The 27,058-nt window shown below is 51.1% G+C and overlaps 7 protein-coding genes across 8 annotated transcripts in view; 4 read left to right on the top strand and 3 right to left on the bottom strand.

The window, feature by feature from the left end:
• Positions 1-277: 277 nt before the first annotated feature.
• Positions 278-2,595, top strand: LOC6596020 (ATP synthase subunit beta, mitochondrial). Its single transcript, XM_026989714.1, has 3 exons — positions 278-336; positions 405-877; positions 939-2,595. The coding sequence occupies exons 1-3, from the start codon at positions 306-308 to the stop codon at positions 2,469-2,471; spliced, it is 2,037 nt and encodes a 678-aa protein (XP_026845515.1). The 5' UTR covers positions 278-305; the 3' UTR covers positions 2,472-2,595.
• On the top strand, positions 2,595-5,785 carry LOC6596121 (isoleucine--tRNA ligase, mitochondrial). Its single transcript, XM_002020933.2, has 6 exons — positions 2,595-2,762; positions 2,825-3,104; positions 3,163-3,367; positions 3,420-4,619; positions 4,678-5,023; positions 5,082-5,785. The coding sequence occupies exons 1-6, from the start codon at positions 2,595-2,597 to the stop codon at positions 5,730-5,732; spliced, it is 2,850 nt and encodes a 949-aa protein (XP_002020969.2). The 3' UTR covers positions 5,733-5,785.
• On the bottom strand, positions 5,756-7,922 carry LOC6596120 (integrator complex subunit 9). Its single transcript, XM_002020932.2, has 3 exons — positions 7,870-7,922; positions 6,651-7,808; positions 5,756-6,591 (listed from the first exon to the last, which is right to left on the bottom strand). Exons 1-3 carry the CDS (start codon positions 7,876-7,878, stop codon positions 5,785-5,787), a joined length of 1,974 nt encoding a protein of 657 aa, XP_002020968.1. The 5' UTR covers positions 7,879-7,922; the 3' UTR covers positions 5,756-5,784.
• A 772-nt stretch (positions 7,923-8,694) lies between these two features.
• LOC6596119 (zinc finger RNA-binding protein) lies at positions 8,695-14,291 on the bottom strand. 2 transcript variants are annotated; one of them, XM_002020931.2, is made up of 5 exons: positions 14,215-14,291; positions 12,600-14,098; positions 12,031-12,534; positions 9,728-9,933; positions 8,695-9,668 (listed from the first exon to the last, which is right to left on the bottom strand). In XM_002020931.2, the coding sequence occupies exons 2-5, from the start codon at positions 14,062-14,064 to the stop codon at positions 9,096-9,098; spliced, it is 2,748 nt and encodes a 915-aa protein (XP_002020967.1). In that variant the 5' UTR covers positions 14,065-14,098; positions 14,215-14,291; the 3' UTR covers positions 8,695-9,095. The 2 variants fall into 2 exon arrangements, with proteins under 2 accessions (XP_002020967.1, XP_026845414.1); XM_026989613.1 differs by lacking the exons at positions 8,695-9,668; positions 9,728-9,933 and adding an exon at positions 11,170-11,407.
• Positions 14,292-14,692: 401 nt separating this feature from the next.
• On the top strand, positions 14,693-19,322 carry LOC6596118 (tonsoku-like protein). Its single transcript, XM_002020930.2, has 5 exons — positions 14,693-15,022; positions 15,077-15,248; positions 15,311-17,821; positions 17,880-18,055; positions 18,128-19,322. The coding sequence occupies exons 1-5, from the start codon at positions 14,752-14,754 to the stop codon at positions 19,210-19,212; spliced, it is 4,215 nt and encodes a 1,404-aa protein (XP_002020966.1). The 5' UTR covers positions 14,693-14,751; the 3' UTR covers positions 19,213-19,322.
• A 248-nt stretch (positions 19,323-19,570) lies between these two features.
• On the bottom strand, positions 19,571-21,356 carry LOC6595907 (probable medium-chain specific acyl-CoA dehydrogenase, mitochondrial). The gene is made up of 3 exons (XM_002020929.2): positions 21,245-21,356; positions 20,621-20,977; positions 19,571-20,560 (listed from the first exon to the last, which is right to left on the bottom strand). Exons 1-3 carry the CDS (start codon positions 21,260-21,262, stop codon positions 19,676-19,678), a joined length of 1,260 nt encoding a protein of 419 aa, XP_002020965.1. The 5' UTR covers positions 21,263-21,356; the 3' UTR covers positions 19,571-19,675.
• Positions 21,357-23,035: 1,679 nt separating this feature from the next.
• The window catches only part of LOC6604665 (ankyrin-2), a 65,646-nt gene continuing 61,623 nt past the window's right edge, over positions 23,036-27,058 (top strand). The window contains exons 1-2 of the mRNA XM_026989868.1: positions 23,036-23,408; positions 23,529-23,714. Coding sequence (XP_026845669.1) covers positions 23,115-23,408; positions 23,529-23,714 — 480 coding nt within the window. The 5' untranslated portion in view covers positions 23,036-23,114. The remainder of the gene's footprint in view (positions 23,409-23,528; positions 23,715-27,058) is intronic.

Consider the following 27,058-nt stretch of genomic DNA (forward strand, 5'->3'; position numbering starts at 1 on the left):
ATACTCCTGAGAATATCCATCTGTTTTCTCGTCATTCCACAAGTGCGGATTAAAACTCTATCTCGCTCCTTTTCAAACCGTTTTCTACATTCAAGTTCCAAATAAATCGACATCTTGTCAAAGCGGAATTTATCGGAATATTGGATTGAAACGTTCTTACTTCAAAGTAGGCTTTGCTTTGAGCCCAATTTCTATATGGCATAAGGAATAAGGAAAATTTTCATTTCATTTGAAAATCTGCTAAGCTAGCAGAAGCACTCCGAAAAAAAAGATAAGAAAAATTAATTGAATACAATTGAATAAAAATGATGGCGTCTTGGGTACGATTGGCCACAGGTAAGAAAGAAAGCTTTTAATAAGTAAGTGCTGTAGATTCTGAATGTAATTGGAAAAACCCTGGGCAGTGTGTGCACGAACCGGCTTTCAAATTGGCCAGCGGAAGGGAGCTCTGGTGCTGGGCCATCCGATCGGCATAGTGAAGTCTCCTCTTCAGGTGCGTCGTCTTCATGTCGCTCGCATGCTCGCCTGCAAGGGCAACGACAAAGATGGCAAAGGCAAGAATGATGATTGCGATGATCCTTGCGAAGTGGAAGACAAGGGCGCCGATACCTGCGAGGAAACTCCGCCTAAAATTAAGGATCCCTGCGAGGTGGCCATGAAGGCGCTGCACGCCAAGGATTCGGAAGAAACTTGTGAGTCGGGTGACTCGTCACCAGAGAAAGGAAAGGGAGGCATAAAACTGGAACACAAGGGTCACAAGGGCCACATTCACGCTGTCATTGGACCCGTCATCGATGTATACTTTCCCGAAGAGGTTCCTGACATACTCAACGCCATTGAAGTGGAGGATGCACCCATTGGGCGTCTGGTCCTGGAGGTAAGCCCTTGCTTAACCTTAAATTTTCCTCTCATATTCTCTGTTTCCCCCTCTTGGCTAGGTCTTCCAACATCTGGGCAATAACATCGTACGCTGTGTCGCCATGGACGCCACAGAGGGCATCAAGCGTGGCCAGAAAGTCGTCGACACTGGCTATCCTATTCGCGTGGCGGTGGGCAAGGCCGTCCTGGGGCGCATCCTCAATGTGGTGGGCGATCCCATTGATGAACGTGGCGAAGTCAAGAGCGAATACCACTCGTTCATCCACACCGAGGCGCCCGTGCTCACGGAGCTGAGCGTGAAGCCAGAGATCCTGGTAACCGGCATCAAGGTGATCGATCTCCTGGCCCCCTACGTCAAGGGAGGCAAGATCGGGTTGTTCGGAGGCGCCGGAGTGGGCAAGACGGTGCTTATCATGGAGCTGATCAACAACATTGCCAAGGCGCACGGCGGCTACTCCGTGTTTGTGGGTGCCGGAGAGCGTACTCGCGAGGGCAACGATCTTTACCACGAGATGATCGAGTCCAAGGTCATTTCCCTCGAGGAAGACACCTCCAAGGTGGTCCTTGTCTTTGGCCAGATGAACGAGCCCCCCGGCGCCCGTTCCCGTGTGGTGCTGACTGGCCTCACCATCGCCGAGTATTTCCGGGACATCGACGGACAGGATGTGCTGCTCTTCATTGACAACATCTTCCGCTTCACCCAAGCCGGGTCCGAGGTGTCGGCCCTGTTGGGGCGCATTCCATCTGCCGTGGGCTATCAGCCGACGCTCGGCACCGACATGGGTACCATGCAAGAGCGCATCACCAGCACCCGCAATGGATCCATTACCTCGGTACAGGCCGTCTATGTGCCCGCCGACGATCTGAGCGATCCTGCGCCGGCGGCCACCTTCACCCACTTGGATGCCACCACGGTGCTCTCACGTCCCATCGCCGAGCTGGGCATATATCCCGCTGTGGATCCTCTGGACTCGTCCTCTCGCATCCTCGATCCAGATGTGGTTGGGGAGGAGCACTACAACGTGGCCCGAGCTGTGCAGAAGACCCTTCAGGGGTACAAGTCGCTGCAGGACATAATTGCCATTCTCGGCATGGACGAACTCTCCGAGGAGGACAAGATTACCGTGGCACGTGCCCGCAAGATCCAGCGCTTCCTCTCCCAGCCGTTCCAGGTGGCCGAGGTGTTCACCGGCTCACCGGGAAAAGTGGTGTCCATCGAGAAGTGCGTGGACGGATTCAAGCGCCTGCTCAACGGCGAGTACGATGACATTCCGGAGATAGCCTTCTACATGGTCGGCGATGCGGATGAAGTGCTGGCGAAGGCGAATAAATTGGCCGCCAGTATGGCCGCAGATGACCCGCCAAAGTCACAAAAGGGAGCCAAGAAGCCAGAGGCCAAAGACGACAAGGGCGACAAGGGTGACAAGGGCGAAAAGGACGAAAAGGCAGCCACCGGCAAAGATGTCGCCAAGAAGGAAGAAAAGCCGAAGGATGACAAGGCGGCAGCACCCAAGGGAGAGGCCAAAAAGGACGACCCTCCAAAATCCAAAGACCCAAAGGGAAAGGGGGATTCTCCCAAGGACAAGAAGTAACAACTTCCCAAACAAATCTGTCTATCGTATAAAACCAAAACAATCGATATTATCGATAGTCCATCTTTGGTTTTGCAGCCCTATTAAACAGCTGTTTCTGCCGGCTGCTTCTTCCGTTGCAAAATGTTGCGTGTTTTCAATTTTCGAGTTGGAATATCTCGATTATATTCTGTGAAAGCAGCAAAAAAAGATGTAAAGAAATATACAGACACGATTAATTTACCAAAGACAAAGTTCCCTAACCGCCTCAGTGCAGCCAAACGCGAGGAACAGGAGCGACAATTGCTGGCTGTAAGTCTCTTGAAGATCCCATTACGAAGGGCCTTCTATTACATACAGTATTGTTTCCTCAGGACAAGATAGCCGTTGCGTATGAATATCAGGAGCATCGACAACTGGGTGGGAAGAGGAAACCTACGTTTGTGCTGCACGATGGACCGCCCTATGCTAACGGGCAGCTGCACATGGGACACGCCGTCAACAAGATCCTCAAAGACATCACTCTGCGACAGCGGGTGACCCGTGGACAGAAGGTCAACTACATTCCTGGCTGGGACTGCCACGGTCTGCCCATTGAGCTGAAGGCGACAAGTGCAGCAGAGGGCCAGAGTGCTGCTGAAATACGACAGAAATGTATGCAAGTATTCTCTGGGATTCGCAGAATTGTTAACTAAGAGATTGGTTGTCACAGCACGCGCGTTTGCTCTGGAGGCCATTCAGTCACAGAAGGAAGAGTTCAGCAGCTGGGGGATATTGGCCAACTGGCAAAAAGACAACATTTACACGACCTTTCATCCAGAATTTATTGAAAATCAGCTTCAAATGTTTCACAATCTTTATGAACGCGGCCTCGTTTATCGCGATTTGAAGCCGGTGTACTGGTCCCCGTCTTCCAGGTGAGTCCAGGTCCCTCTTATGTCTGGATGAGTGGCTTATGCTCTTTCTTAGAACAGCTTTGGCGGAGGCCGAGCTGGAGTACGATGCCAATCACATAAGTCCTTCAGTATATGTACGCTTCGCCCTAAACCCCAGTGGACTGGAGGTTGAGACCAAAGGGTCGCAGACCTATGCACTTGTGTGGACCACCACGCCCTGGACTCTGCCCAGCAATCAAGCGATTTGCTTCAATGGCTCCCTCGAGTACGTTTTGGTCAGATTGTTGGATCGCAACCCAAGTGAGCTCTACCTCATGGCCTCCGCTCTCTTGTCAGCCTTTGAGGCCTCCACGCAGCTTAAATGCGAGGTGGTCCAGACGTTGCCCGGAAGCTCATTGAGCACGCTTACCTATAAGCATCCCATAGACAAGGAACAGACCCATCTGCCCTTCTTCGATGCCAGCCATGTACAGGACAGCAAGGGCACGGGCCTGGTTCACACCGCACCTGCGCACGGACCAGAGGACTTTCTGGTTAGCCTGGACAAGAAAATACCCGTTAAATGCATGGTGAACGAGGCAGGCGCTTATACAATGGAAGCGCCCAGCTTTCTACGCGGACAATCTGTGCTGGAACAGGGTAATCCTCTCGTGCTGCAGCACATAGCAGAGGATGTTATACACTCTGCCAAACTAGAACATTCCTATCCCATTGACTGGCGGACCAAGCAACCAGTAATCATTCGGGCCAGCGAGCAGTGGTTCATCAATACAGATCGGCTGAAATCCCGTGCTGCCGCAGCGCTGGAGCAAGTAGACGTCTATCCACGTACCAATGCCGAGGCGAGCAAAAGAGCAATGCTCACCCAACTGCAGAAGCGACCCTACTGGTGCATATCAAGACAGCGGGCTTGGGGCGTGCCCATACCTGTTCTCTACAGTCGGAAGAGTGGACAAGTGGTGCTCAATGCAGCACTGATAGAACACCTCTGCAGTCTGCTGCGCAGCCAAGGCTCCATGGACTTCTGGTGGTCCAGGTCATTGGAGGACCTGCTACCTCCTCAAATCGCGGCCGACCTCGGCTACGAAGTAAAGGATCTAGTCAAGGGCAGTGACATACTCGACATTTGGTTTGACTCGGGCAGCACTTGGTCTGCGGTGCTGAAGAAGGAACAGGTGGCGGATCTCTATCTGGAGGGATACGATCAGTTCACGGGCTGGTTTCAATCCTCGCTGCTCACGAGCATCGCTGCCCGCGACTGCGCTCCTTACAAGTGAGTGAAAATAGGAGCATAAAGTGGAGAGAACATCATTAATTGACATCTCTTAAAGGGCGCTCTTCGTTCATGGCTTCACAGTGGACGAGAAAGGGCACAAGATGTCCAAGTCGCTGGGCAATGTAATTTCCCCAAAACAGATTACCAAGAAGTACGGGACAGACGCTCTACGTTGGTGGGTGGCCTCCCATGGAACCCAGCACACGTCCATTACGGTCAGCGACAAGTTGCTCCAGAAGGCGACTGAGAACCTTAGCAAGGTGCGCGGAACACTGCGTTATCTAAAGGGTGTGATCGGAGAAAAGCAGAGAGAAGGCCGAGAGGAGCTGGAGCAGCCAATTCTGGACGCTAGCTTTTTAAACAAGTATCTGTTGAGCAACTTGCTTGACTTCGAATCAGAGGTAAGCCCTGATGATCCTATAACGCCACAGGACCTATACTTTGGACTATTTTGTCTAGATCGAAAAACTCTACAACGCGTATGAGTACAATCGCGTGGTGGCCTGCATCCAGAACTTCATTGCCAATCAGGTGTCGTCCATTTATGTGCACCTAATCAAGGATCGCCTCTACTGCGGCGACGATCGGGAGCTGCTGGCCATTCGTCAGACGCTAACCCATTGCTATCGGCAGCTGTGCAAGAGCTTGTGGCCCATAGCTCCCTTTTTGGTGGAGGAAAGCTGGAGCTATTATGATCCATCGGGAAGTGCCTTCCACGAGCAGATGGTCCAGGCCCAAAAAGACTGGCATGATCCCAAAGCCGTTAATGTCGTGAACGCAGCCCTCGATGTTAAGCGCCTGATCAACCAGCAGGCTGGAGATGTTAACAGCTGGCACCTGGCTGTTACCATCAAGAGTGGCAGCCAGTTGGAGCTGCTCCGTGAACTGCAACCCGCTTTCGGGGAGCCTATGCGTAGCTCCGAGCTGTCTGAGATACTGCAGGTGGGCAGCGTTGCAGTCGTACAGACTGATCTGGACGAAGACCTGGACATTTCCTTGACAGCACTTGACGCACCGCTTTGTCCGCGGTGTCGTCGCTATAGTCTAGACGAAGATGCTGAGCAAGAGACGTGCCAGCGTTGCGCCCAGGTAATGGAATCGAAAAATTAGTGGCTCAATCTTGTTGTTAATAATTGTTGGAAGTAGATATGTATTTATGTTTCTAAAAACTTTGTAAGCATTTCATTATGGTGTCACGCAGCTTGAGACGCGTCGTTGGCCTCCCCCCGCAGATAATGTGAGTTTCGTTGTCCTCGAACTTGATGATAGTGTCCTCGTTGACAAGTTGTATGCTTAAAGAACCGTCTGTGCGATCCAGTTTGATGTTGGTGAAGCCGTCCTGAGTTAGACGCTTCATCACAGCCTCCACATCGATGCTGCCGTACTCGTACTTTACTTTCTGGAGCACATCCTCTTTAGTTGGCGCGGCAGCAGTCCCGGCGCTACTGCTGCTGGGCTCCTCCTTTATTTCGGCACATGGCTGGATGCAGTGCACCTTATCCTTGACTTGCAGCACGCCCGTTAGCGTTGAGAAGGTCACTCCGGCGGCCACCTCACGTGGAAATATCTTCTGTGACAGCTCATATGTGAGGTAGATGCGGTCCAGCTTCCGCTTTAGTGGCAGCCTTAGAATCTCGCCACATTTGAAGGTTATAATCTTCTTATCTGGCTGTTCGATGAACAAATTCGGCGCCGAGGGATGCGGCTTTGTGTACGCCTCTGGAATGACCAGTACATTCGGTTTCAGCTCCTTGATCAGCTTGTTGGCCTGCTGGTAGTTGAGGGAGGTGTCGATGGGACAGTAGAAGGCCTTCATGGCCAAGGGCTGGAACGGCGCTAATACTTGCAGGTAGGGAAAGTCGGGCTCCGTGAATATGATTGAGTTATTGGGATTGTTGCCCCACATTTCAATGAAGTGCACGGCATCGCCAAAGCGCAGACTCGGATGTCCACAGAAGACCACGCAGGGCTGTGGAAAAATCCAGCATTATAAAATCAGCCCTTGACCTATCTGAACTTTAATCTCACCTGCCGAAAGTCCTTACTGAATCCCTCGGAGAACACGTGATTGTAGTGCTTCAACTTGTTGTTGCGGAGGTAGAATGCGTGGGGAAAGGGATCATCCGGGAGATAAACCTTATTCTGCTTGGCAGAGCTGAGCCACTCGGCCAGGATGTTCGAATAGGCCAGGGAGCTGTCCGCCACAGGGGATATAAAGAACATGGGCACATTGTTGAGGCCAGCGTTCTCCAGATTCTGGGTGAGGCACTCGAACAGATCATACACCACGCCCGACGGATAGCAGGGTATTAAGGCGGAGCCATTGTTTCTGATCGTCAGGGCAACGTTCATGCAAAGTTCGCCCAGTTTGGTGTCCGGATTAACTGTGGGTGCCTGCGTCAGTCCAGTCATAATCAGAACATCGGCATGCTTCAGAGCCGACTGATTGATGGGTCGCGGATGCGTCGTGAGCGTTGAGGATCCGCTAACGTAGCATATTTTCTCATGAGCCGTGCTCAGAACCCAGTTGCTGGAGCCCAGACAGTAGCCAGAGCTGACGGGAGTGGCTATAAAGGCGCCCAGTATATCCAGCTTTTCGTCATAGCCCATTATGGTTACTTTCAAAAGACTGCCCTGAACATCTTTCAGGCTAAAAATTGTGCGCCATTTTTTTGCCCGGAAGGCCTCGCACAGAGGACTCGGCAGCAGGTGGAGCTTCTCCTTCCAAAGGCGAGCCGTGCACGCCTTGGGGGATACTTCGATGTAGTCGACCAGTTCCTCGAGAAAAAACCGTCCGATCTGCAGCGTTGGCTCGGTGGCGTAGACTTTGCCCTTGAACCCAGTGTTCTCCGTGATGTACGGCAGAGCCAGCATATTTAGATAATTTGAGATAAGTATCACGTCCACCTCGCTGAAATCTAGCATTTTATCCATGGGCAGGTTGAACTCGGGTGTGGAGTCCACGAACACGCGGCCACAGCATTCCTTCAGCTCGCCATCCAACTGTGGATCGTGGTCGCGGCCGGGAATGAAGTTGGGCAGACTGGACCACTTCTGACTCTGGACAAACGGCAGGGGCAGGAAGTTCAGTACTGTCTGCTCGGTGAGGCCGCAGTCCAGCATAATCCGAAGGCCCTTGAAGGTGATAATGTAGCATGGCTTGGCCAGGTCGCCGCTTAGGCAGTACTGTGAAACAGAGAGTCATTTCCGCTGATAATGATGTTTTTATGTATTCTGCATGACTTACCAAACGCATAGTTAAATAGCGCTAGTCGCAATGACGAGGGAATCCGATGGAACGGTGCAACTTGATTGTTTATACTTTTGCCAGGGATGGATAACACTTCAAATCTCGAACTGGTTCGAATCGTTGCAAAACGTAGGTTCACTTTTTTATACGTAACAAAGATAATGCGATTAGCTCAATATAACAAATAAGGAGCATCCATAAAACAAAGGACATAAAATTATGTACATAAATACATTAATTATTTCACTTATTTAATTTTTGTTCTTTGGCATTCATGCAAAACCTTAGCAAATCTGAGGCATCCCCCATTTTGAAGATGCGAGACAACCGAAACAGCAGAATCGTAGAAAATTATCATATCTACCAGATTGCCGAACCGCGATCCGATCGGATCAATATTATAGCCAGAATGAACAATTCCTTTTACCGTGACTACGCTATCCCTTTCACGAGCCCTTTCTCTCTCTGTTACACTCTCCCTCACTCACTCTTAATCGTGCAGTGTGCGCCACCCAGATGTTGTTAGAGGTCTTGGTGTCTCTCCTTCTACCTATGTTTTTCCCCTTCTCTCATGACAAGTGCGAGCAATGTTCAGAGTGATCGTATAAAAGTATAGCCGCGGCCCTTGCTGCGACTCGCAACGTTCTCTCTCGTTTCGATTTACACCAAAGGACTGCACAAAAGGAGTTCCTCCGCGGTTGAGTCGAAGAAGAACGAAAGAAAGGTATCTCTGTTTTCGATATAGCATCTTCTGGTTGAGCTACATTCCCACATCGGACTAGTAAGAATAAAACACTGGAATGGTATTATTATTATAGTATTTGATCATTATATGGTTTATTAAAATTTGTTTCGTTTTTTATGTTATATTGGAAACATGTGTGTGGCGGGTGGACACATGCGTGTCCACATCCAAACTGAATATTGCATTCACTCGCCTAAGTCTAGAAAAAATACAATTTGTATGCTCGGTAGATATTGTAAGTTGAGTTGGGGGCTACTGTTACTTCTATGGGGGGAATCTCTAATTGCCAATTGGGCAGCATGTTGGACATGTTTAGCTCCTGCCCAATAACGATGAGCCGCAATTGGTTGAATACTCATGGAGAGATAGAGTTAGTTTATAGTTAGGTGGCGCTATACGCGCGATTAAATTGAGAAAAAGTGTTATATTAGTAGCCGGGGTCTGTCTACGTATAAATCCTAATGCCGCTTAGTGCAGCTCAAGCGGGCGAGCTACTGGCGCCGGCGCCATCCTTCTTGGGCACCTTCTCATCGGACCCGGTCTCCTCGATCTCAGCAGCCTCGGCCTCGGTGCCGGATGCGCCTGCCTTGCCCGACGAGCGGCGACGCTTACGGTTGATGCGCCACGGGCGCACGGGAAACTTCATGGCTGGCAGCTGATCCATGCCGAGCACTTTAAAGATCTGCCGAAAGGCGATGAAGCGCAGGAATTGCTGGGCCGACACAGTGAGATCCTCGCGCTCTTGCTTGCTGAGAACCAGCAGCGCATCGGTCGGATCCTTCTCGCAGGGATCCAGCAGTCCCGGACCGTTAATCAGAAAGCCGGAAGACAATGCCTCCATAATGCGACGCATGCAGTCGCCGGGAGAGATTGGAAAGGCAGCCGATGAGATTACCTTCTCCACAAGCAGTTCCAAAGACCACTGCGGCAGTGCCTGCCACGAGGCCACGCGCTGGCAGAGATCCCGCAAAATGCGAATGACCATGACACACGATTGCAGGCCAGTGGCACGGGCCTGGAACCATTTGGCGTGCCGCAAGTCAGCCAGTGCCTGAAAATTACACAAACAATGTCAGTGCCGATGGATTATGTCTGGTCCATTGTACTGACCCGCAGACAAGGTTCGCGTGGTAGAAGATCCGTATCGCCAGCGTTGGCCGGATCGCCTTCCTCCTGCTTGACCGGAACCTCTGGCGGATTACCCTCCCGCAGCAAGGGCGATGTCAGGGTAATCTTCACGGAGACACTCTCATCGAGCACAATGACGGCTGCGTCGTCGGCATTTACCTCCACGCGATAGGTGATCTGCATGTCGCCTGGAATTGAGAGAGCAAGAGTGCACGTCAGCAAGGCGGCGGCGGCATGGGAGAAGGGCAATGTTCTAGATTCGGCTTGGAAAAAGAGACAAACATTGTGGGTGAAGGCAAAAGTTCCATGTGTGGGCCCGCAATATACACAACAATATACATTGTACAATGATAGATCGGAGTTGTTTAAATGGACGTGACGTGACGTGACGCATATGAAAAGCACGAATAATGTTTGTTTCTTCCCACGGTCCACGCATCCGCTCTGTTCCCAGCAAACAGACGTTTCGTTTCTTTCGTTCTTTGACGTTCGTTTGACTTGCGTGCTGGGATCGGGATCCATTTTGGGGGTCGGGTCGGGTCGGGTCGTGTCGAGTCTCGTAAACGGAATTGCAGAATCGACTCGGATGCATCCACCACTCGCTGCAATTCCACTTAGAGCGCGAGCAGTTGTACAATTGAATTGAATATTTTAATTTGAACTTTGAACTTTCGGGTTAGTTGGCAAAAAACATTGAGCGAAATTTTTCAGTTGGTTGCGGGTTTTGCTGGGAAACGTTGACCCGGCCCGCCGGCCGGCCAGCCAGTCAGCCGCTCTCTTGGAGGAGGAGTCAGCATTCTCCATTCACCACCGTACACGCAACACAAATTTCGGTCGCAATTTTTGTCTTTCTTTCTTTCTTTCTTTCACAATCAGTCTTGATACACACAAATCGGCTGCTTGGATGCAGATACAGATATAGTTTACAGATATATTACATAAAATATATGCAGATACATAAGCATATTTGCTTGCTTTCGAGTGAGAGATGAGGCGGCAATTTTGGGCTCAAGCATTTGCAAATCTCAAAGCGCCTTTTGCTCAAATCTGTGTGTGGATCAATCGCATTGCTTCTTGGCTTCGTGTTGGGTTTTGTTCAACATTTTGATTGTTCAACATTCATTTGGCCAGCCAGCAAAGGACTTTATTTACACAAAGTTTGTATCTTGAATTTCCTCTGGCATCTGGAGAGGAGAGGAGAGGGGAGGGGAGCAGCAGCAGCCCGAGAGACCGGCTAAACTTTGTATAAATATACTCCTTTGGTTTTTTGGTATTCGTTTGTTTTGTTTTGTTTTGTTTTGATTTGATTTTTGGTTAAGTTTGATTGGGATTGATCCTCAATCAACGCCTCACAACAACTCATCTTCCTCTTGCGGGGACACGCGAGTACTCTGTGGTACTCTGTGTACTGCTTGTTACCGTAACGATCCGTTTATTGACTTTCCGGCTTGGCTTTCTAATCCACCACCAGCAGCAGCAGTAGTAGCCATATTCAGTAGCAGGAGGAGCAGGACAGCAAACGAGCAGAGCGACACACTGGGGGCAGAGCTGAGCGGAGGAGCTACAGACGGCTACAGAACTGAACGACAGTGAGTGACAGTCTCTAGGCTAAGCTTCTAGGCTAAGGCTCGGCTCGGAACTCTTATCCTGCAGAGAGAGAAGCTGAAAACGGCAAATACGTTTGGTTTTTATTGTGTTGCTTAATGGTTGGCTGGATCGTTGGGCACCGTTTGGAGCGTGATCGGGCGACCGACCGGTCCATCGCACGCACCGCAACAGGGCTCAACACTAGTAGTAGAAGTAGTAGTAGTAGTAGTAGTAGTAGTAGTAGTATTGTAGTTGTCCTAGTACATATCTTTTTTACACAATTTTTTGTAATTTCGCGTCGACTTTTTCCACACAAATTGCCCGTCGAACGTAACGAATAGCGAGTGTGACAGTGAGAACGGATTGACACTGCCATTTAGAGTGTGCATTCATTATTTTTGGTGGCATATCTTTTTAGCTTCCGCTTCCGGTTCAGCGGCCATATATATATTTTCATATTTGCATATTTTCATATTTTCATATTCTCATTGGCCATATTCACCTCAGTGAAATTGGCCAATCTACGAGTATAAACGGAAATAGCTTCGTTCACGGTTTTGCTTTTTGCTGCTTTCATCACTCAAGCCATTTCTCTGGAAAAAGTTCTCTTCGCCTCACAATAGGACAACAACCATTTCGATATATCGCTCCTACATCCGGCAACATCCTACAGAAGGACACTTCCATTCGGCACTTACCTGCCACATCCTTGAGTTTGTCTGGCAGCTTGGTGGCCACCCGCTGGAGGAGGCCCACCGTTGGCTTCTCCGCACAGAGTACGACCAGCTCGACGGCATTGTCGCCATGGAGCAGCAGACCCTTGGCCAAGTAGCCCACCCGCATGACGCCCTTCAGAATGCGCACCACATTGCCGCCGCTGTCGGCGTCCTTGTGGAACGAGAATATCTGGTTATCGCGTCCGTCCTTCTCCGAGGGTTTGTCTGGTTTATCCTTCTTGGCAGCCGCGGCGGCTCCCTCGTTCGGCTGATCGGTCAACGCATCCGACACGAGCTTGAGCGCACGCTCCGTGTGCGAGACGATGCGCTGGATTGTCTGCAACTCCTCCTCTTTGGGATAGATCTCGGCATGGCGCGCAATGGCATGACGATCGTCAGTGCTCTCGGGGCGACGCAAATTGCCGCCGGGCATCATGCCAAAATGCGGTGGTGGCCCGTTGCCGATGCGCCCAAAGCGTTGGGCGCCTGCAAATAAAAATACAAATTTCAAATTCAAATCTTGAGGGGTAAAATCTGGGCTATGAACTCACCTCCAAAGCTGCGCGACATCCAATTGTTGTAGTCGTACTCCTCGTTATACTGCCGATTGCGCTGCTCCTCCCAGTAGTTGCCGCTTCCCTCGTGCTCGTCGCCACCGCCACCGCCCCGATGCGAGGACATGAGTGCCCGCTGTGCCCTGGCCTCAGCCAGTCGACGCTGGCGTGGGGTCGGCTTGAAGTCCACAACCAGATCGGGCTGGACCTTGCGCTTGTACTGCAAGCGATGGCGGCGCCCTTTCATGTGCATCTCTTTGGCATTGGGGTCGTTGAACTTGCAGTCGCAGAGCTTGCAATTGAAGCTGAGAATCTTGTGCTCTTCGTCCTTGACCTCCTCGATGTATTCGCCGCCCACGGGCTTTATATTGTCTGTGTTCTCGCCACAAGAGTCGTCCTGATTGTCATCCAAGTTGTCAGCAGCGGCAGCATCAGCCGCCGCCGCATCGCTCTCGCTGGCACCTTCAGTCTTCGCTGGAGTGGCCGCTGCAGCGGCAGCTCCAGTTCCAGCCGCAGTCGCGGCCGCAGCTGGTCCTCCAGCAGCCGCCGGGACAAAGTTAATCTTGCCCAATTTCTTTGGCTCCTCGGAGGGTATGGGCTTTCCCAGCTTCTGGTGTAACTTCACTACCTTCTGGTGTTTCGCTCCGCGCACATGGGCGGCATATGCATCTGTGCCCGTGCACGTGACGTCGCACAGCTCGCAGTGGTAGTTGTTGCCACGGTTCTGGGTGGTGCTCGTGGCACTGGCGGACATCTTGAGAGAGGCCTCCCGCTTCTTGTGCTTCTGTCCCTCCAAATGCTCGCGATACGTCTGCGGTCCGGCGCAGGAGATCTTGCACACCTCGCAATAGTGCAGTTGCTGGGGGCGTGGCGGTGCCTTTGGTCGCAGGCCGCGCAAGGCCGGTGGTCCCGGGATGGCGGGCCCCATCTTTCGCGGATACCAATTGTTGCCGCCATTCGGTTTATTCGGAGGACCGCCTTGGTGCTGTTGGTTCACGTACATGCTTGCCGCATTGTAGACGGCCGAGTCGTAGCCGCTGTAATTGTTACCTGGACCTCCAGGTGGAGCCGAGATCGGGGGCTTGGGTCCGCCGTTTGATTTGTCCATTTTGCCGCCCTTGGCGTTATTCTTGACGGGCGGAGCCGAGTAGTGAGTCTTGCTACCTGCTGCTGCTGGCCCGGTAGCGTTGTAGCTGGCCGGAGACTGCTGGTAGAATGTCTTGCTGCCGTCGTAGGACGTGGGGTTGCGGTAGTCGCCATAGCCACCGTAGTTGCCGCCACCCCCAGACCCAGAGCCAGACCCGGTTGCTGCATAGCCGCCGCCTTGGCCAGCAGCCGCAGCAGCGTTTTGGTAGGCAGCCGCATTTGCATAAGTGGCGTTGGTTACCGCCGGGTACGATACCTGTCCCGAATTGTACTGGGTGCCGCCATAGTTGAACCCGGCGTAGTTGTTGTTCGCCATTGTCAAACAGTTGCTGCCTGCTGCTGCTCTGGTCCTGCAATTACAGAAATCGAATTTGTTGCCAATCTCATTTGTGCCTCCGCACACACACAAACGCCCCCGTCGTCGATGGGTGGATGGTTGTGCTAGTTACATTTATTTGCTACTTACGTGCTATTCGACTGTCGATATTTATGCGGATTTATTCGGGAATTTATATGTGCTTCCGAATAATGGCCTGTTTATAGCTGGAAAAAGCAAACTGTTCTTAGTCACGTCATGTCAAGCAACCCCCACCATTTTTTTCCCCATGGCTATCGATTTTTTCTTGCAACCTTAGACGCACTTTTCGCGTGTGTAACTGACATGCAAGCATCCACACATGTGGATTGGATGTGAAACTGTGCAGGTAACACATTTTTCACATGATTTAAACACAATTTTCGTCATTTCAATTACCTCAAATCTCTTGGTGAAAAAATTCGTCTATCTATGCGCCGGTAGAAATGTGAGTGTTTCGATAGCACATATCGATTGCATTACCGCATTTAGGACTTGGTTGCCAGACTGATTTAATATGATCCAACTAGGGCTGCACAGATCCGTGGACCGGTGGCAGCATTCGTTCGCGCCGAAAACAAAACAAGACCGGCAGAAATGATGTTGGATTGTGAAATATAAGAGTCTCTAGCTGCTTGTGTTTGCTTAATGGATGAAAAGCGCTACCTCAAGCGCAAGGAGAAGGCGCGCAGCGATGGAAATCGAGAGCAGGTGGCGGTCAGCTGTAATCAGCTCGGAGACTTCTACAACCAGCAGGGAAAGTACAATGAGGCGGTCGAGGAGTACAAGCAGGAGGCGTCCATCTATGCCAGCATGGGCAAAGAGCTGGAAACAGCCAAGGCCAAACGAATGGTGGGCGAGATGTTCACACTGCTGTGCGACTACGATGCGGCCAAGGACCACATCAACGACTACCTGAGTGAGTTTCGATTCAATGGAGAATGATCAGAGCACTCTACAACTTTCTTTACAGAGATTGCCAAGCGGCTGAAGAATCAGGTGGAGCAGCAGAGAGCGTATGCCACGTTGGGACGAGTCCACCTGCTGCATGGCCAGAGCTTGACGGACAGCTCGGCATCGGCAGCCATGGAGCAGCTGAAGTTGGCGGAGAAGAGCTTCCTGCGCAGTCTATTGCTGATCAAAGAGTAAGTGAATGGAGTCTAGTGGAAGCGACAAATTAATTATACCCTCTTCCGGCTCTCTGTAGGCTTTCGGGTCAGATATCAAAATTGGAGCAGCTCGACATGCAAGCGCGGTGCTATCTGAACATTGGCGTGGTTAAAGAGCACATGGAGGCGTTCGAAGAGTCCATCGAGTACATTAACAAAGCAATCAAGATCAGCAAAACCCACGATTTGTTCGAACTGACCCACTTGTGCTACATTTCGATGAGCTTGCTCTACAACTGCAAAAAGAACGACGCATCGTCGGCTCTGCGCTTCTGCAATATGGCTCTGGAAATGGCCAAGCGGCTGCCCAACAAAGTCAAGAAAATCTGCGAAACGCTGATCACCAAATCTGAGATATTGATTAAGGCCGGCGACTTTGCCAGTGTCAAGCAGATCCTAACCAAGGCCTACAAAAAGAATACCCCGGATGAGAACGATCGGGCGAGCATTGAGCGCACGCTCCGGATTGTGGTAAAGATTTGCCAGACCCTGGATGAGCTGGTCCTAACAAGCTCGGTGGACTATGCCAAGCAGAAGACCTTGTACGAGAAACTGGGCGATGGCTGCTGTCACTTGATGAACTACGAAAAGGCTCTGGTCTACTATCAGAAGATGTTGCAGAACGCAGAGATGAACCAGGAGACCGGCAAGAGTCTGGTGCCCATCTACGTGAGCCTCTATCAAACGTACAGGGACAATGGGCAGTACGACAAGGCTCTAGAGTATCTGTGGAAGGAGTTTGAAGTGAACCAGGACGTTCCGTCTGAGGCCTTCACCACCCTCTGCACCATTGCCGAGATATGTGAGCAGCAGTCGCACCCGTTCTGGACCGTACACGATGTGTACCAAAAGGCTCTGCGACAGGCAAACAAGGCCGGGGCCGCATCCACCAAACTGGAGAAGATTGCCCTGGTTCGGCTGAGGCGACTACAGCTGAAACACAATATGGATGTACTCGTCGAAGTTCTAGAGGCGGAGGCCAAGGCCAAGGGCATTGATTTGGCCGAGGAAGCCAAGAGAGGGGAGGAAGATGAAGATGAGGAGGAGACAGCTGTGCAGCAAAATACGCCCGACTGGGACGACGACTTCGATCTCGACACGCTGACCGACTCGGATGCCAGTGACATGGATGAGAGCGAGAAGGTGCGCCCGCAACGTGCCACTCGCGGCAGTCGTACGCTGGCGATCAAGAAGAACAACAAGGGGGAAACGCAGCTCCATCAGGCATGCATCGCTGGCAACCTGGAGCTGGTGCGGCGCCTTATAGACCAGGGCCACACTGTAAACGTGAGAGATCACGCTGGTTGGCTTCCCCTGCACGAGGCCTGCAACCACGGGCATCGGGATATTGTGGAACTGTTGCTGGACAAGGGAGCTGCCTCGGCCATCAATGACAAGGGCGGCACCAGCTGCGACGGCATCACTCCCCTCTACGATGCCTGCGCTAATGGGTATCTGGATGTGGCGGAGCTTCTGCTGGACCGTGGAGCAGATGCCACGGTGCGGACGGACTACAACGATACCTGCATTGTCGGACTGGACAAGTGGCGACAGTCGGCTCAGCTCGTGGAAGGGGAGCAGGCCCAGTATGCCGAATTGCGGGACCGTCTGCAGCGCACGCTCTCCAAGGTGGGCATTTGCAGCGAAAAGAATGCTGGACCCTTGACAAACGCCAATGTGAAGGGAGCTAGCCAGGGGAGCGAAAGTGTATCAGAGGAAGATGAAGAGGAAGGTCTACGTGAGAGCCAGATGCGTTCCCTCAGTCACAATCGATCGGGTAGCGAATACGGAGCTAAGAAGTACGGCTCCAGTCCAGCCCAGCCCAGCGCCAGCAAGGAGTACCGCAGCGTAATGGCGCAGCTAAAGCGTCCGAATCGAATTAGTGATGAGGCACCCAGCAGCAGCAGCAAAAGCAACCAGAAACGTACTGCTTTCCTGGACTCGGGCGAGGTAGATGCTGACTATTGGCTGATCGACGATGTGGGGCCAGAAAAGAAACGCAAGCGATTCAATTCGGGGAGCATCAGCACTCGTCCATCCAAGGAAAGTTTGCAGGACTCGGCATTGTCGCTGCAGCCAAATTGGGAGGATGATCTGCAGGCCACACCCGAAGCCGATGCCAACTCCCAGAAGCGACAGAAGCAGATGAGAAAGCTCACGCTGTCACGCTCCTCCAGCATGAACAGCAACCACAGCAGCTCCGGCACCCGCAGGGTAAAGCAACAGACCACGCTGCTGGACAGCGGCTTTAGTCGATTTCGTAGCGAGAGTCCGTTTGGCAGCGACTGCTCCCTCGATGGGGCCGCTTCGGTGATTAGTCTGCGCACCACAGAACCGGACTCCACCACGGGCACCACATCCATACAGCTGCTCATCTCCCCGTGCAAGTCGTCGCCCATTAAAGTTCAGGCCTCGCCTGTCCTGGCCACCACCGTTTCGTTCAAGGTAAAGATCCAGGATGAACTCTTGCTGGTTCCCGTCGAGCGCAAGAAGCTCCAGGACATCAACATGCGGTGGCTGGCCGAAGAGGCTGGAAGGCGATACAACAAGTGAGTGTTGAAGGGTGAATCCAATTCCTTGCTAAGAGGAAGTCCCTGTTCTCCACAGATTGACTGGTCTCACACCCCTGCTGCGCCTCAAGACTGCCGATGGCTTTGCCTACGAGGAGACGGATGCCGTGAGCGTGGCTCTCGAGCAGAACATGCTGCTGGCCACGATTTTGGATTGGAAAATCTCACCGCTTTCCCAGCGCTACGAGGAGATGTGCCACCAACTGCAGAAGAGTAGGTTCAAGGAATAAACTCTCAACGGATGATAAATGGATGACCTAATGATGGGTGCACCTTTCTTTTCAGCTGTAGACAACAAGATCAAGCTTGTGCTGGAGCGTTCGCAGAACACGCTAATGCTGGAGCTATCCGGCCTCTGGCTGCGCCCCCATCAAACGGAACCCGTGTTTAAGGCACTGCTGCATCAGGCACGTCTAACGGTGTTGGACCTGTCGCGCAACTTTATTGGCAATGAGGGTTGCCAGCAGTTGGGCAAGGCTTTGCCCACGCTGCTGCAGCTCAAGGCGCTGAGACTGAAATGCAATGGCATTGGCTACCAGGGATTAGATGCGCTGCTTTGTGGCCAGGGTATGGAGAAACTCGAGCTTCTGGAAGAGCTACACCTGAGCGAGAACCCCCTGGGTGATGCCAGTGCCAGGACGCTGCACAAGTTTTGTGCCAGCCCCGCCGGTCGTGCCCTCACTTCGCTGCATCTGGCCCAGTGCGAGCTGACGGAACTGCAGGACTTTGATCTGGGATTCAGTCAACTGAGCTGCTTCGACATCAGCTTCAACCAGCTCAGCCAGCAGAGCGTGCGGAGGCTGGCGGATCAGCTAAACAGCTGCCGTTTGGAGCACTTGAACTTGAGCTACATCCGCTGGCCGCTCGACGAGACAAGTGGGTTGGCTTTGGCCGATCGTCTGGTGTCCCTGCTCGAAGGCGGCACATGCGAGCGATTTGCTCGCGTGGAGCTCGCCGGCTGTGGGCTGACCGATGCCCATCTGTACAAGATTACCCAGCATCTGGCCAAGGCCAAGCAGCTGCAGTGGCTGGACATCAGCGACAACGGCAGACTGAGTGGCACCGCTTTGGGCTACATGCTGGACGATTTGCCCCAGCTCCGCTCGCTCCTGGCGGCTAATTGCACGATTCTTATGGACGACACCCGTCTGCATAAGCTGGAGCAGCACAAGCAGCTGCCCAGGCGCTTGGATCTGACGATCGATGAGAAAGTGTTCACCCTGCCCGGTGTATTGGAGACCCTTCAGTCCATTTGGCAGCTGCAATTTGGAGCCAAGGCCAAGATTCAGACCACATCCAAGGGTCGACGGAATGGTAAGCTTTACAAGGGGCTCCTCAGGCTCTGTGCGGATGAAAGCGAACTGGAATAACCGATTCTACTTATTATGTTATATGTTCTACCCCCCTCCTACTCGTACTATGTGCCAGCCATATTTTTTATTGTTTGACAAATATTAATAGCGAATCTAAGTACACCTTATCGCAGAGTAAATAGGCCAAATGGCTCAACGGAAGAGGGGCAAACACACTCAGCAGCCCCCACAGGACTGATACGATATCAGCGGATGTCGGCAGTGACAGTGAATATAGTCCGAGCCCGATGAGCACGGGCGTGATCTTGATCTACTTGAAGCAAAGACTCGCAGACAAACAATCGACTCAAACGGCGGGAACGAACGTGTAATGGTTTTCACTTTACACTATCGTTTAATCATCGAGTGTCGACGGTTTATGTAACTATAATTGTACTTTTATTTATCGAATTTGTGGATGAGGTATACAATGAGGATGACTGAGGTGAATGGGGGTGATTGGAAGTAGAGCAACTTCAACTTAGGCTTTGCCCTTGGCCGCCTCGTACATGTTTCTGGAGATGATGAGGCGCTGGATCTGAGAAGTGCCCTCGTAGATCTGGTAGATCTTGGCATCGCGCATCAGCTTCTCCACGGGATACTCGCTGTTGAAGCCATTGCCGCCGAAGATCTGGACGGCATCGGAGGCGATCTTGTTGGCCATATCGGCGGCATGGCACTTGGCAATGGAAGCGTAGTAGCTGTTGCGGCGGCCCTGGTCAATCTCCCAGGCGGACAGGCGCCACGCCAGACGCGAGGTCTCCACACCGATGGCCATATCCGCCAGCATGAACTGCACAGCCTGGTGGTAGGCGATCGGCACACCGAAGGTCTTGCGCTCCAGGGAATACTTGAGAGCCTCATCGAGGCAACGCTGGGCCAGACCGACAGCACCGGCGGCCACTGGAGGGCGAGTCTTGTCGAAGGTGCCCATAGCGATCTTGAAGCCGGCACCCTCGCCAATCAGCACGTTCTCCTTGGGCACGCGCACATCCTCGAAGGTGATGCCACGCGTGTCGGAGGCGCGCTGTCCCATGTTCAGCTCCTTGCGACCGGGCGTCAAGCCGGGAGAGTCGCGCTCGACAATGAAGCCGGTGAAGGCCTTGCTGGACGGGCATTTGGGATCGGGGTTGGTGCGGGCGAGCACGAAGTACCAGTTGGCCACACCGCCGTTGGTGATCCACATCTTCTGGCCGTTGATGATATACTCGTCGCCCTTCTTCTCGGCACGTGTCTTGATGCCATTCACATCGGAACCTGCTCCGGGCTCGGTTACACCATAGGCGGCCACCAGGGGCTCCTCGAGGAGGCGGCCCAGGTACTTCTTCTTCTGTTCCTTGTTGCCAGACAGGATCACAGGGGTTTGCTATAGAGAAAACCATGGAAGTAGAGAAGCTGGAATTTCGGAGGATTTGTTCACACATACACCCAGTCCGCTAGCCTCCAAGGCAGTCATGATGCCGGTGCAGCCATAAGCCAGCTCCTCGGCCGTCAGACAGGTGGTGAAGACATCCAGATCTAGGCCGCCAATATCCGCGGGAATGTGGTTGTTCATCAGACCCAGCTCCCAGGCCTTCTTTATGATGGGCCACGGGTACTCGCCGGTCTTGTCGTATTGCGCTGCCACGGGGATGATCTCCTCGCGTGTGAACTTGCGGGCCATCTCCTGCAGCTGCAGCTGCTCCTCCGTAAGGGCAAAGGAGGTGCCATTGGGCGACACCTGGGACACGGCGGCATAGGACCGACTGTGGGACACCAGCTGGCGCAGGGCTGGCGCTGCAATCTGCAGGAGAGAGAGAGAGAGCACAAACAACGTTTGATAACCAGATTCCGATCCAATTCAAGTGCAAAAGCTGCTCCATAAAACGGTGCTATTAATAATCGCATAGGGGGGGCAAAGTACACGATGAACAGATAAGAGAAAAAAATCTGTTTATGCAGACGATCAACAAATTTGCTGGCGTCATCGGATTATGAGAACTTTGCACCTCCTACACCTTGGACTTTCCCTCTGGTAGGGATCGTGGAAAGTCTGCTCATCTGCTCTCACCTTATTGAGGAACGCCATTGGTCTATGCGGACTCTAATTCCGTACAAATATATACAATTAATTAAGTTTTAACTAGGTCGCCTTTCTTCTGCTTGCTCACTCGTCGAGTTTTCGCCGCGGAATGATCCAAACAAGTTAGGCAAATGCGCCGGCGAGGCAATGGCAGCCAATTTGGACATTGGACTCTGTGCGACGCTGCGTTGGCAGAGAGGCAAAAGCTACACCAGACTCTCGACTCTGATGCCTAATGTCGATTCGATGGTTACGTACATACCCTGTACATATGTATGTGGTGGGCATTTGCACATATGTACATATGTATGTCTGGGCGATAAGACGAGATGCTTCGAAAATGGAATGCACTGGTTCTTTAGCTTTTTCAGAGGTTCCTCTACATGGGCTACATGCTACATTACATAGGGCTGGAAAGCTCACTTTAATGTTATTTGAAAGTTATTCAAATGAATCTATAGCTCAAACGTATGCCTTTGATTGGTTTTAACTGAACATTCATTTCCAGTTTCAATGCCAAACAAGTTCGCTGACGAGATGTGACACACCCCCTTTTTGAAACAGCAAATGTACTCGAAATACCCTACGGCATAAGCTCAACAACATTTCGACGTAAGCTTCATTAAATGACGCAACGTGGGCCAAAGCTTTTAGCAAACAGAACGCAACCTAACGCGAAAGTTTTGTGTGCAATACGTGTAAAAGATTGTACAAAAGGAATATTAGGCGTGTACCGAAAGTAATTACTTTTTATATCCTACATATATTATATACTGGGAAAGTTTCCTTATAAAAATATATATCATGATTGTTTCAGGACCTATTTAATTAGTTAATTATTACTCTTATCATTGATCTTTAAAAATTATTCTGCTTTAAGATTTACTCATTCAACCAAGCGATTGTGGCTCTTAAAAAGACAGAATACAGTGTATAGTTCCCATTTATCTTATTTGATGAAAAGATCCTAACACAGCCAGGTGTCTTATCAATGTTAACTCTAACCGAACCTTCCCTTAGTACATATGTATGTATAGGGTACACCTTTGTTGAAATTTGTAACAATCTCACCTGTTAAGTGACTCAAAATGTATACCATACTTTGGGGCTGACAAAAAATAGATTAAGCATAAAAGATATTTTTGTTTATGCGTTAAAAATAACGTACTAGGGACGGAGACCCCTCCAGTGTGTGTGGATGGAGCGGGAGGGTCCGTGACACACTTGGAGATGAAAGAAAACAGAGACGAAAGAATCGTCACAAATGGAAGTCCATTAAATCAGCATCACTGGGGCGGCAGGGAAGCACAGCATCATAGGCACAGCATCTCTTATCAGTTACGCGCATAAAACTGGGTCCGGTTAAAGCTTCTGGCAGCCCAGGACGAACCCCGAAAACGAGGAGGAGCGCCACTGGCCCGACTCACAGCCGAAGCCCGATTCGGGAGCCCAGGCGGGGGGAGGGAGAAAAGTCCCGTCGCATCTAAGCCACCACTGGGATCTGGCGGGTTCTGGTCTACGCTTGCCAGTCAGTCATTTGACATTGCTCCTGCGAGAAGGTTGTCCATGCTCCGAGCAAAAGTCCGCCATTGCTACCATCGCTCCGTCGCGTCCAAGTGCACAACGACTGTGGCTCGTCCGCCCTGCCCTCTGTGGGCTGTGTGCGTGTGTTTTTTTTTTTTTATTTCCACTCCCACTCTGGGATACATGGTCTATGCCCCATCCTCCCTCGTAGAACAGTGAAAAATTAAAACCAGTGTTATCTAAGCTCTATACTAGTGCAAATCCACAGGACTCCGACTCCGACTACAACTACGACTACGACCCCAGTTGAGCTATTGAAGGTCCCCTCGCAGACATGGCCCAATTCGTGACACACATCCAGCCGACGCTGATGGAGGCGTCGCAAGGTCATGTACCGCACCACCACGGACATCAGGTGGGTGTGCAGCACTCGTCGCATCTGCCCCACAGCGGGCACAACATGCCATCGCCGCCCACCCACAACCATCATCACCAGCATGGACACCACGGAGGAGGCGGTGGCGGAGGTCACCACCACAGCAGCTCTGCCTCCACCTCCTCCCATCCGCATCATCTACACAAACAGCAGTCATCAGCGCATCATACGAGTGGTCATGCTCCACATGCTGCTGCTGCTGCTGCTGCAACTGGTCATGCTCCACTGGCTCCTCATATTGGTCATACTGGACAACACACTAGTCATCCTGGTCACACGGGTCACACGGGCCATGGCCAGAGCCATGCCAAGACCCATCATAGCCCTCCATCCCAGCTGGCATCGCCGCCAGCGGAGCATCACCATGAGCACGCTGGCCACTACGAGTTCTATCAGCACCAGCATGAGTTGGCCTTTCATCACACTGAAAGCGGGGTTCCAGGACCCCACAAGCATCATGACAAGCACGAGCATTGCCCCACAGGACACCACAGTGCGGTAAGCTTACATCATTTGGCCAATTGTGGGTGCGGTGTGGTGTGGTGCGGGTGTGGTCACAATGGGGGAAGTCTTGGATCAACTTTTAATTATTAACATTTAAAAATTGATTAAATTTAGGTCCCTTATTCCCTTATATGTTGAAGCAAAACTTTTTGCATTTCTAATTTGTATTTTCTTGGCTACCTTTTTGGCATCTGTAGATCCACCCTACCCCACCCCACACCACGGCACCCCACCCCACTCCAGAGCGCTGAACAATGACGTAATAGTAATCCTTGGACTGGCTAAACAGAATGCGGCATGAGTCATCCGTCCAGCAAGTGCGCTTCCGTTTGTCCTTGCGAGGGGGCATTAACAGCTTCAGCTGACGCCTTTCTGTCGGCTGTGGTTCCAAGGCAGCTTCATTATCATCACCGTAAAAAAACAGTCAAATATCCATTAGACTCCGTTGAAATTAGAATCCTTGTGACCGTCCCCCCTGACCGTAAAGAACCGCTAACAGCGAAAAGCTCTTTTGATGTGTTTTCGGTTTGTTTGGTTTAAAAATAGCAGAACGTCCAAATGTTCTCTTCTCTTTTTTTTTGCACTCTTCGGTATGTTCTCTAGCCTCTAGTCTCTGGTCTTGTCTGTTCTGTTCCGTTCTATACGGTTCTGTTCTGTTCTGTTCTGGGTTTATCGTCCGACGGGGCGCATTCGAAAATAATTCAGAAAACGACTCAAATCGCTCGTCGTGTGTTGATTTCGGTGCGGCTGCCGCGTGAGGCACTCTAGACAGAATATATATATAGATATATCTGCGGGGTATATCAATTATTTATTGGCCTACAAGTTAATGTGCTGCTTCTGGAATGGAGACGCTAAAGAAACGCTTCCCGTCGCTGCAGAGTTTGGGCGTAAGTTTTGGGAGACACCTTGGCCCCTTTTTATGTAATGCTGGGGATCCATCCGTGAGGGGGTTGCCCTATAGATATAAATATAAATATTGTGACTGCCAAATTGGCCGACGACGAATCGTGCGAAGAATTTTACAATTTCATAATTTTGTGCGTGCGGTTGTTCTCCCTCCTCCCTCCTGCCTCCTGCCTGCTACCTCTTCTTTCCCTCCTCCCCAGTGCAGTGAACTGAACGCAGTGAAAATGGTTTCATTATCTGCGCCCCCGTCGTCATCCCATCCCACTTTCCCAGGTATTACCTGCCACATTTTGGCGTGCCCAATTTGGCTTGCGTTTTTTAAGGTCGTCAGAAATTATGGGCAATCAGCCCCCCCGTCTATGTGGCTGGCAATTTACTTAAGGCATTGCCCCGAGCACATTCCTGGCGCGGCTATACTTTGAGGGGTCGGACGAGGGCCATTGAAATGTAATATCGCAGGCGACAGCCACACCGACAACGACATCGACGCCAACACAAACATTAACTAAAATACTGGGGAGCAAAGAAACCTTTCGGCACCTTCGAATTAGGGATACTCTGCCAAGAAGAGCTAATGATAAATTGGAAGAATATATTTTTTGTTTTAAGAAGTTTCTCTTAGGGCATTGTTTTCAGTTCTTTAAATTCAATTCGATCAGATGTAGATTTTCCCCTTCAAAATTCCTCCGGAAATGTTCCCAAAATAAGTATGTATGTATTTGTTGTGGCTCCCTGTTCCTTCTGGGGTTGAATCTTTAGTCAATAAATATATTTAACCATACTACTATCGATTGTGCCAACCCTTACTCTATCTAATAAATATCTATCCCACAAGTCCTGGGGGTTGTTCAATCTTAAGCTGAAAATCGTGAAGAAGTGAAGAGCCCATCAGTTATGCTCCATTCGAATAGTTAATTAAACCCTTAGTCTATTATTAATAAGGAAACCCCGAAGTGACAATAACCAGCCCCTGAAAGAGTATAAACATCTTTGGATTGCCAGGTGACATGCGAACATGCCATTTGGCTTGGTTTGTGGGCTGTGCACACATCCATCCCCTGGATTCGAAGGGCTTTAAAGTGCGGCCGAAACCCCTTTGGCTGGCCAAAGCAAATAAGCCAATGTTTGGCCAAGCGATAAAGGCCAGCCTGCGGCTTCAGGGCGGAATCACGCAGGCACGCAGGCACACAGTGGAAACTCTTTAATTAAATTCAAAATGTGTCTCGCACCTTGCTCCATCCATCCCGTGGCTGGTCCACGTCCACCCACTACTATTTCCACCATTTAATTGCCTGCAACGTGATTCACACACACTCACACTATTTTCCGGCGTAATTTGTCCCGGTCACGATGCAATTTCAAATGCAATTTTATGCAATCGCTCGCCCGGGGTGGATTTGCTCGCAGTAAGGGTTCTGCGATCCAACCACCCCCGAGGGTGGGTTTCCCCTTCGCACTGCCTGTTCGCACTGCTGTCTAATTTGCCGGAGAACAATGAAATCCGACCAAAACTGAAGAAAAGAACTGAAATTGTGCCGTGCCTTGGCTTACTGGGCACAACGTGACCGGGAATGCATACGCATCTGATTCGGATGTGGCCTCCAGATGCGGCCTCTCGGAGGGGTTGGGTGCGGGGTGTGATTTTCGAAAACGAGTCGACTTCGAAACGGGAAATACTACTCGTAAACAACATCCATCCCGAGGCAGTGCGTCTGCGCGGCGGAGAATGGGAGTCCCTCCTCTCTGGACGGAAGCCCTCGGCCCTCGGCCCTTGGCCATCTGCCACCCCTCAACCAACTGTGGAGTGTGTTTGCTATCCGCCGGGCCCTTGTTTACGCTCAGTCAACAAAGTTCGGACTCCGGGGCAAGCGGAGCATAGCCAGGGGTGGTAGAACAGGGGACAGGGTCTGGGTGGGTCCACTGGATGATGTCTGTGTGCTTAGCTAATTAGTGTAATGTGTTAGCTGAGAATGTCGGTGGAATTTAATGCCGCGCCTGATAGGCTGCTAGACTGCTCAGCGGGGCTGGTAATTGTGCAAGGAATGAGGGTAAGATTAATTTGGGTCTTGTTGGGATAGTTACACTTGCACCCATCCCATGGCTGGATAGGGACTTAAGGCCTTGTATAAACACACATGTTGTTTGCTCTACGAAAACTCTACAAAATGCGTGACATTCTTCTTAAATTACAAACACTCCAACAATTTTCGGGAATCCTAAATAGATTAAGGATTCAATGGAAAAGACACACTACTCATGATACCTACAAATAATAATGAATCATTCCTTTCGAATACAACTGTATCTGTTAGATAGGGGTTTAAGTAAGTTTAAGTGACCCTCCTAGAATGGGATATAGGAATGATTTACAAATACTTTCCGTAATTTGAAAACTAGCCCGAGTCTCATATTTAAGCCCTCATGAGATT

This window comes from Drosophila persimilis, unplaced genomic scaffold, assembly GCF_003286085.1.
Source record: "Drosophila persimilis strain 14011-0111.01,24,50 unplaced genomic scaffold, DperRS2 tig00000431-arrow-pilon, whole genome shotgun sequence".
Classification (NCBI taxonomy): Eukaryota; Metazoa; Arthropoda; class Insecta; order Diptera; family Drosophilidae; genus Drosophila; species Drosophila persimilis.